The sequence below is a fragment of the Motacilla alba genome, chromosome 7 (assembly GCF_015832195.1).
Source record: "Motacilla alba alba isolate MOTALB_02 chromosome 7, Motacilla_alba_V1.0_pri, whole genome shotgun sequence".
Taxonomy (NCBI): domain Eukaryota; kingdom Metazoa; phylum Chordata; class Aves; order Passeriformes; family Motacillidae; genus Motacilla; species Motacilla alba.
Genome location: NC_052022.1, coordinates 20,836,408 through 20,845,967, shown reverse-complemented (window position 1 = coordinate 20,845,967; position 9,560 = coordinate 20,836,408). Strand labels below are relative to the sequence as shown.

Sequence of the window (9,560 nt, the reverse complement as noted above, 5' to 3'; positions counted from 1 at the left end):
TACTCACCACATCTTCCTCGGTCCATGCACAAATATCAAAGGAGGGCAGCAACTGTGTGAGAGATACGAATTGAAAAGAAAACCATCCGACCATTTTTCTCCCCTCCACCCAAATTTTACTCTGGTGGCTGATACTATTCTGCTTCTTTTTCCCTGCAAAGTGCAGGACTTAAGCTGCAACTCATATTGATGTACTAAACCACTGCATTCACACTGATTGTGGGCTGGCTCCAACAGCGTCTTGGCAGTGTTAAATCGATCCTGTCCCTCTCTGCAGATAAAATTACCAGCAGATCTCCAACAAAAACAACATAGGAAGCAAAAGTAAACCAAAAGCAAAAGTAAATGGTAAGGGACTCTATCTGCCTCTCCTCTTGGTTCTGACACTACAGGAAGGCTTTTGCTATGGCTTTGGTCTGCAATGAAAATATTGCTGGGATTATGACTCCCTCCCAAATGATGAACATTTTCTGCAAAAGGAAGGAAAACTTTCACTGGACAGCAGCGAAAACAGAATTTGGAGTCTGGCCACTGCAGACTGTCTTCCCACCCATGTACAGACAAGTCTCCCTTGCTTTGTGCCACTGCTTTGTAACGACTCCTGTAAGGCTGGAGGAGTGCAGCACTTCCCAGCCTCCTCCTACACATTGTTGGATGCAAGATGGTGTTAGCTCTTGAAGCCCTAGGAAACCACGGAGGAATGGCAGCATTAAACAAAATTCTGGGATGATTTGAAAACTGACAGAGGAGAAGATGTCATTGAACAGTGATTGCCATTTTTCTCATTCAAGTATATGGTATCCAAAGTGTCAGCTTCTTGGCATTTTTATTCAGCTTCAAGGATTACCATTAATTGTTGTAGATCTGTATTTGGACAGTCAGTGTCTCCCAGAAGCTCAGTATCATGATGGAGTTGCAGACTTTTTGATGTAGCTAACAGTGATTTATGAGAGACTCAGCTTGGTTACCCCCGAGCCCCCATGGCTTTGTCACCTCCTTCAGAGAGCCCTGCCACCCCCAGGGTCCCCAGACCCCACCCACAAGCCAAGCATGTCCCCTAGGCAGGCCCTCAGCCTGGCACCTCCAGGGGCACACTAAGTGACCTGCAGCCTGGGCAAAACACTGTGGGGCAAAAGTAATGCTGGGGGCAACACTAAAGGACAAGGAAGGGCAAGGGGCAATTGTGAACACCCTCAGGAGGCTGAGAGTTGTGCCTTTTGTAAGTACTTGGTGTCAAACTGACTGGTGCTGCAGCAGGAGCCTGGTATAATGATTTGTACAACTGAAAAATTTACTGCAGAAGTCAAATAATGCATTTTTAGATGTACAGTGGGTTTTTTTCTGCTTTCTTCTGGTTTAAATATAACCAGTGGCAGATTAGTTCCGTATTATTTCTCCCTCTTTTTTTTTTTTCTTAATGGGAGAATAAAGGAGAAATGTCACACAGTTAGTAATATAGAAAAGTGACTTAAACCAGCAGACAATAAGGAACCTCTTGGAACTCCAGCATTTTACACAGTGACACAAATGCATAAAATTTACTGTCAAAATGTTTATTGCAAAATAGAAGTTTGGAACAAAAGAGAAGCAAGGGAAAAGTTCACACCAAAATAAAGTTTATGACACCAATCGAGGAAATTGAATACATTGTATGATTTCTTTTTGTTTGTTTGCTTTGGTTTTACACTGGAAAATCGAATCCACAGTGTGAATAAAACAAGACATGTTATGTCAAGTGCAATAAAGAGAATAACTGACACTGCAAGATTTTACCACACACACGTGTAACATTGCATGTTCCACACAAATGATATATTCAGTTTACAGCACAAGAGTCTTGGCATAGGCATTGCGCTCAGCTTTGCTTTTTCAGAAGGGAAAATCAAGTTTTCTAACACTGTGAAAATATTTTCTATTCGAATTCCATCAGTTCAAACCTGAAGTGTAAGTAGCATCGATTCCTACTATTCAGTACAAAACTTCTTCAGTAGTGCAAAAGCAAGAAATGCAGTGGACTATATCTGACTTTAAAAGGCATATGAGTATTTAGCACACAATATAAAATGTTAAAAGAAAGTCATTGGTTCTACAGTTTTAAAATTAAATCTTCACACATCAGAAATCTCTGTGCAGATTTTACAGTGTACACTAAGTTGAAGCCTGGGGGAAAGGTCTCTCCTCCAGATTCCTACCAGTGCATTTTTAAGGGCTGTGAAAATTACTAAATGAACTTACTTTTTCTACCTGAACATTCTACCTAGGACTGTAGCTAAAACCTCTGTCAAGTCAGAGGTCTTATTAAAAACCTGTAAAAGCTGCCTGATTACAGATAAAGGAAGTACACCACTAAAGACACACAGTAACACTGCTCAACAGCTTAACAGCTATATGCACACTACAGATCTACTGCTACTGCTGAGAGCAATACCCATCATTACTGCATCAGATATTTCACTCAGAATAAACACTTTAAAACCCAGAAGGAAAGGGAATCGACATCTAAGAAAAGCTCTGGAATGATAAGCAAATGACAAGCCATGAACACGACTGTGTGACAAGAGGCCATGCCAGACCTCACCTCTAGAAAGCCCTTCCAGTCCAGAGGGGACAAGCTCCATGTCAGGGAGCACACAATGGCTGGCAATGCAGCATACCCACACCATATCCTAAGGCACTTGCTACTCCAAGAAATTAGTGATGATATTGTCACAAAAATGACTAGATCAAAAGTTTTCCTTCATTAAGTCCCATTTCCATATTTTTCCACCACTGCTAAGGAAAAGAAAGGGAGTTGGGAGTTGGACATCCTGTCTTGGTCCCAGCTGACCATTAAGCAAGTCAAAAGTCGATCGTCCCCATTCTTATCTGAGGCCATTTACCCACCTATGTTAATGTTTGCAGTACAGCAGCCTGATAAAAACACAAAGCTCAGGCCTGGCTCTTACCTTTCCCCTCCATCAAATGCAGTGATATTATTTTACTGCAAATACCTTCAGGCTTTATGAAGACAGAGGAAACTGGGAACCCAAAAGGCCTGGCAGGGCCCAGTGAGCTGAGAGGTGTACAAGGCACAGGAAGGCTTTTGGTGGTTTGTTCTGGCTTTGGCCCAGAGCAGCCAGAGAAATGCCTTCTGGGTTTGGTTAATGCTTTCATTAGCTGACACACGATGTGGCTGTGGACTCTTGTGGAGATTTGTATAACCTGATGATGAGACAGGTAGAAGATGGACTCGAATACACTGCAGAGCAAAATCAGGTGTGGAAGATGAAATACTCTGCCCTCCTCCAACCACCATACCTGCCCACCAGAGCCATTTTCAAAGCCTTTATCTAGTGAGAAGCATTTCAAAGGCAGAAACAACACAGCTTGATTCTCACATATGATAACTGGCTTGTAAACTGGAGACACCTGGTATGAAACTCATCACAGGAAAGTAAAAATGCAATTAATACCACTGCTTTTTTAGTAAGCACAGCCAACATCCTAAGTATAACACTATCTCAACTGCATCAGAAGAGTTTGTCACGTTATCACCTTATCTAAAATTCAGAGATCACTTTTGCTAATTTAAATGCATGGGGAAGTTCTAGAAGAGCTTAAACTTTTCCTTAATACAGTTTAATTTGCTTTGAGAAACAACATGGGGAAAAAAGGCAAAGGGGAAAAAATTCATCTTGCTTCATTAAAAAACACTGAAATAAGTACGTAGAAATTACTACAAGCACATTACCACATTCTGATGATATTTGATGATATAAGTTACACACCTGGGTAAGCACAAAACCTTGAAGACAGACTTAAACCTTGTGATGTTGCAACTATGAAAATGTGTCATACTACATGAAAACTGTTTTTATTTCTGTAAAGATTTAGGAGTTAATTTACAAATTCACTTAAAACCCACACAAACATAAATGTCATGAAGTACTCCAAGATTGTCAAACACCAAAAAAGTGCAAAATATCAATGCTAGGAACAGATTTTTTGGGGTTTTTGAATTGGAAATGTACTGAACCAAATTTTGCTTTCAGTTGTACATCCCTACACTGCTTACATGGTACAGTAATTTATGCACAATGACACACATCTTAAGACCTAAAGTGCACATATTACATTACACAAATCCATCAAAATTTGCTGAGTGCAAAGTGGCAGTTACAAAAATAGTATCATTGCTGTGGGTGTTAGCAGACGTAGACTTACAAAAATAGTACAAATCTACACTGGAAAAGGCTATTTGTTCTTATTTCCATTTCATTATTTGCCCTTCCAAGTCTCTTTTTCTCCCTAAAATCAGGTTGCTTTGATGGACCTAAGAAGCCATCCCCACGTGAGCCAAAAGAGTTTCTCCTTGGGATACTCTGAACATTTACTGCATCATTTAAATGATAATTTCATCATGAGAAAAGCTTCCAGATACAAGAGGGTTAAGTTCAAGTCAATAGGTTTGGGAGTGTTTGGAAGAAGGTTAAATGACATCCTGCAGGAACTGTGATCCTGTGCAGAGCAAATGGAGCAGGCCAGCCTGAGTGCAGCCCTTGTGCCTTGCAGGTGACTGCACCAGTGCTTACGCTTAAGGATAAAACAATTCTTTCACAGCCCAAAGAGGTGCCCACTCTAGAAAAACTTCAAAGAACTTTGTTTTGTTGAGCGAACAGGTAATGATTTCAGGCCTGCTGTTATCTAATGTATCCATTTTTCTCTAAGCTATCCACAAAACACCATAATATATAGGTTAGAGCTGTGTAACAGGCAAGCCTATAATTAAAGAAGCCACTCAAAAACAGAAGTTTTATAAAAGAAACCCTAACAGTAATTGAGAATGGAATTTTGATGGCTTATTCCCACTACTGCTGAACTACACAGTAACATTTTTCTTTTGAAATGCTGCCCTTCTTCCTTGGCAAATATTTTACAACATCTTCCTTTCTAACCTGCATCTGTGTTCGCACTGGTTTCCCTCCCTCCTTCTGCATCACCACTAAAGGGGTCATCAGGAGAAACATCCTCACTGCTCTCAACATAAGTGCCTGGCAGGCAATTATTGCAGCAGATTGTTAGACACTGGGTTTTATGGTAAGCTGTAACAGCAGTGACAATACTTTAAAAGTAATGTAGCTGCAAAAAAGAGTTATGCAGAGTCTAGTAAATATTCCTGACATTACTGCCAGATTCTACTATGGAGAATTTCACACAAGCCACAGTAGTAGGGCCCAAGCTGAAATGCCACAGTGGCTCCTCTTTGTCCTTTCCTAAGGATGGCACACGCTGTTTAGCAGATACAACAGAATCAAGATTTACAAACACCGATTTTTGCTCTCAGGTACAAGAATAAGTCCATCAAAGTTAATGAGGCTTCATGGATTCACATCAACATAACTGAAAATTAGCTTCTAGATCACAATATCTGATAATAGATGCAGAGGTCTGATTGCAGTTTACTTTGCTAGAGTGAATTATACACACATGCACATACACGTGAGGTGGGGAAAAGAAGAACATTTATAGAAATCATCTACTAATAGGGATTATCTGAGTTCTGCTGCCATTCCATTTTTTAACTATACATTTAACTAACCCCTCTCTTCCTTCCTAAGCTTCTCTGTTCCTAGAAACTTATTTGTGACCTCCCACAATGCTGCCTTGAAAAAGGCTTTAAATTAAGAAACACAGCAAACCCCTTCACTACAACAGTAAGAAAGAATGGATGTAGAAAATAGCAAATCTGGAAGTACAAGCATATGCATATAACTGACAATTAAAGGGGTAAGGGAAATGACAAAAAACACAAAAGAAAAATTTGAAGTACATTAATGGCATTAATGGCATTGAAGTTTCTCCCAGTGTTTCCAGATCTTAAATTTATCAAGCCACAGTTTCTGTAATCAGGCACTAGGAATTATAGATATAATCATAAAATAATAATAATCTCAATCAGATTGGAAAGTTTAGTTCCAAATTTCATCAAAGCAGAAATAAGTCAGCACAATTGAAACAAAAACAATATATCTTTCTACATACAAATATGCTCGGCCTGGTAAATATCTTTTTTGTTGTTGTTTGTTTGTTTTTTGTTCTTTTACAGGATTTAAACAGACCAAACTGACAGGATTCTTGTTCTAAAACTTTATTGTTTTGCTTTGCTAAAACGATTTCAGGGTTAACTCTACAACTTATTTCATTCACTGCTATCATCTGTGTCATCAAAATCATCATCATCATCATCATCATCATCTGACCAGTCGAACTCACTGAAACCCAAAGCCATGTTGATTTTCTTCCCTTTTCTCATAGAGGTGGTTTTAGAAGAATTCTTTTTGGCTTGCATGTTTATCTGCATTCCAGAATGCAGGACAGATCCTGCTTTGTTCAGAGAGAAGACATCCCCAAAGCCCGTCATCATCAAGGCCTTCAGACTTTGGTTCATGCCAGCTACCTCCCCGTTACTTGTTGCTGTGATCTGACATGACATCTCTGCACTGTTTGACTCCTCTGTTTTAGATTCAAAGTAAGACTCCTGAGACATTCTTGCAGCAAGAGGTAAGAAAAACTATTTAAAAGGAGGAAAGGACAGAGCAAAAGTGAAAGTTAGAACCAATTTAAAAATCAAGGAAAAAGACACCACCAGATTAGTCAGCAATCAACAGAAAGCACACGATTAGTGAATCTAAACATGGAGGTCAAGTAAGAATCATTAAAACAGATAGCATCCTTCTGGGGTCATTGTTCTTAAATCAAAGTGCAAAACCACTGAGTGGCATGGCAAGAACCACAGGCAACAGAGCTTTCATGACAAAAGAAGGTTCAAACTCTTCAATCCTTCATTTTGTACAGCGCAAAACAGAATATGACATTTCCCAACCAGGCGGACTGGTTCCAAGGCAATTGGAGCTGCTTAATTCAACCTTTCAGGATTGAAGAATAAATCCGGTTAAGACCAGAGAAGCCAAACAAGCTCTGCAGTTTGATGCAGAAGCAGCAGCCCCTAAATATCAGAAATGAAAGCAGCAGCACACTGGTTTTGAGTGTATGCTCAAAAGGAGAGGAAGGGTGACCCTGCAACAGCCACAATCAGAAATGAGTCTCTCACCAATGCAAAGGACAGGAGAACTGGCCTCCAGCCTGCACCAGCACCACACCTTCAGAAGCCATCCCAGAGACAAGCAGGCAGGGGAAGAGGGGTGGTTTTGGTCAGCTTGTCAGCTTCTTCCATTTTTAAATTTTTTTATTTAGTGCTATCAAGAGACATCTGTCAATTGCTTGTACATCATATTAAATTTCTGCTAATCTTCACCTACAGATAATACCATTCTCCTGGCCCAGTCTGTTTGTGGTAACAAATGAAATATGCCCTCTTCAGGTTAATGATTAATGCCTCTTCAGAGTGGCCAAGCTACTAACCTCTGTGACATGTTTGCCCGAAACTCAGGAGTTTCACCCTAAATTAAACTACCTACTTGTCTTGGGGTGTCAAACTGAGACACTACTAAAACAGCAAAGGAGCTGTGTGTGAACACCTGCACTAGCATTTCTTTCCAAAGCATTTGTAAAACTACCTATCCAAAATTAATGGGTTTTCATATGTTTTTTAACCTAATCAGAAAACTGACTGAAGAGTCAATGGCAATTGATCAAAACAAGTTAAGGGGTGATTACGGTGATGCCCTGCTTTTTAACACAAGAGGCTTCACAGACAGGGTTGCTCAAAAAGTGCCCATTTCTTGGTAAAACCACTTACACTGACTAATTTTCTATCATTAAAAAAGACACATCTGTCTTCTGTTCGGCTTGAGCTTTCCCTACTTACAAAGACTTGCTATCTGCATTGTGGTTAAGTAAAGTTACCCTACTGCTATGTGACGAAAGAACCTGAAGCTAAGCTTCCTGATAAAAAGAATGAATTTTTCAAAACTAAGATTTAGCACATACATTTCATTGCCAGGTAGTTATAGTCACTTTAGGTCCACAGAAGAGCTTCCCATGTCCCCCGACATGGGAAGAATTCCCTACAAAAATCAACAAAGCTGCAAATCAGCTTTCCACTGAAACACCTTTCTGGGTCATTTACTGTTGAATGTCTGAGAGTGGGTAAGCTGTGAATGGCTCATTTTGCAAGTTATAATCACATTACTTCCTCCATATTTTGCCATCTCGTTATCTGGAGAATTTAAAGAGTTTGTTGGGACAGGACATGCCTTTAGTGACACACTGTGTATGATGACTATCAGAAGAGACCCTTAGAAATGCCTAGGATCCTCCAGTCTCTCTAAATTCCATGGTTAAATGACCACCTGCAGGTACAGGGCATCACAGGTAACATATGGATTTCATGTCTTGCTCACTGTCTTCTCTAATAAGATGTTCATTTTAGCTACATCCACTGCCATCACAAAGTCAAATCTTTCCAGAGAAGTCTCCCATTCCCATGGCAGCTATGGATATATTTTACTCCACCAAAATGCTCCTGATTCCCTTGTGCTAGAGGCTTTTGGAGATCTGCACAAAGGAATTTGCAGAGATCAGACTCAAAGGTGTCTGTTGTATAAGATGCAGCAGAAATAGGGTCAAAACAAGAGCAGGGAGAAATGCACAGAAGCATTCCTAAATATTGGCCTCATCCTTCCCTCATGCTGAAGTGTGTGAAGCTATACTTTACTCTTTGGAGCAGGAGCAGCCTGCCACTCACAGTTACCTACTATGCAGGACGAAGCTTCTACCAATCCTACAACACTGGAGAATCAAGTGGCAGAGACAGCTTCACTGTTCTCCTGTCACTTGGTTTAAGTTTCTACTCCTGCACTGCTGGCCTCTGGTCTTTGCTGCAGAGACAAGTGAAAAGGTGACTGCAGAACACAGACCAGGGACAAGAGTACCAGGGACAAGACACAACGAGGCCTAGTTTTGGCTAAGAACCAGGTTTACGCCTAGTGGGAATGCTAAGATGTGTCACAGTTCTAGTTGCCATATCTTTACTCCTGCTTTTATAGTCAAAGTAGTTAAAGCCAAGCACTGCAGCTCCCTGTTGTAACCCTCTAGTTTGATGCTGCTGAGCAGACACTGTCTGAACTAATGGAGGGAGACAGATGCTTGATTCCCAAGGATTACAGCTTGCAAACCGAATGCCCAAAGATATTTTGCAAATGCCTTACAGCTATGAATTTACAATATTGTTGTATGTGTAACCAGTGCTATGAAAAAACCTCAATCCTGCATGAATAAGCCCTTTTTCTGCCAGTATATCCAATTTTTTTTCAATAAAAGGGCTCTTTAAAAAATACCTTCTGTGTAACAGTTCACTTAAGATGTATGGAAAAAACAAACCTGTATTTGTCTCTTAGAAGAAATTGCACCTAAATGCAATAGGAGAGTTGGGTTAATGCTATGCAGAAAGACAGTTCATGCTTAGCACAATAGGCCTTAGCACAATGCTTTATTCTTGCAGCAATGCCAGCTCTAAGTGAAAAGTACAAGTCATAAGCAAGTACAGCATAAAAAAAACCCTAGGGCCTTGCTGGTGAAAAGGTTTGCTCATTAAGGCTGTGTCTCATGCTGTGCTCAGG

The 9,560-nt window shown here is 40.3% G+C and overlaps 1 protein-coding gene across 6 annotated transcripts in view; it reads right to left on the bottom strand.

The window, feature by feature from the left end:
• MAP3K20 (mitogen-activated protein kinase kinase kinase 20) overlaps positions 1-9,560 on the bottom strand; it is a 92,533-nt gene that overhangs the window by 24,892 nt on the left and 58,081 nt on the right. For 5 of the 6 annotated variants that reach the window (XM_038142861.1, XM_038142862.1, XM_038142858.1 and 2 more), the window contains exon 12: positions 8-52. In XM_038142861.1, coding sequence (XP_037998789.1) covers positions 8-52 — 45 coding nt within the window. Of the gene's footprint in view, positions 1-7; positions 53-1,532; positions 6,551-9,560 lie in introns of those variants that run through there. The other variant, XM_038142863.1, reaches the window with a different exon arrangement.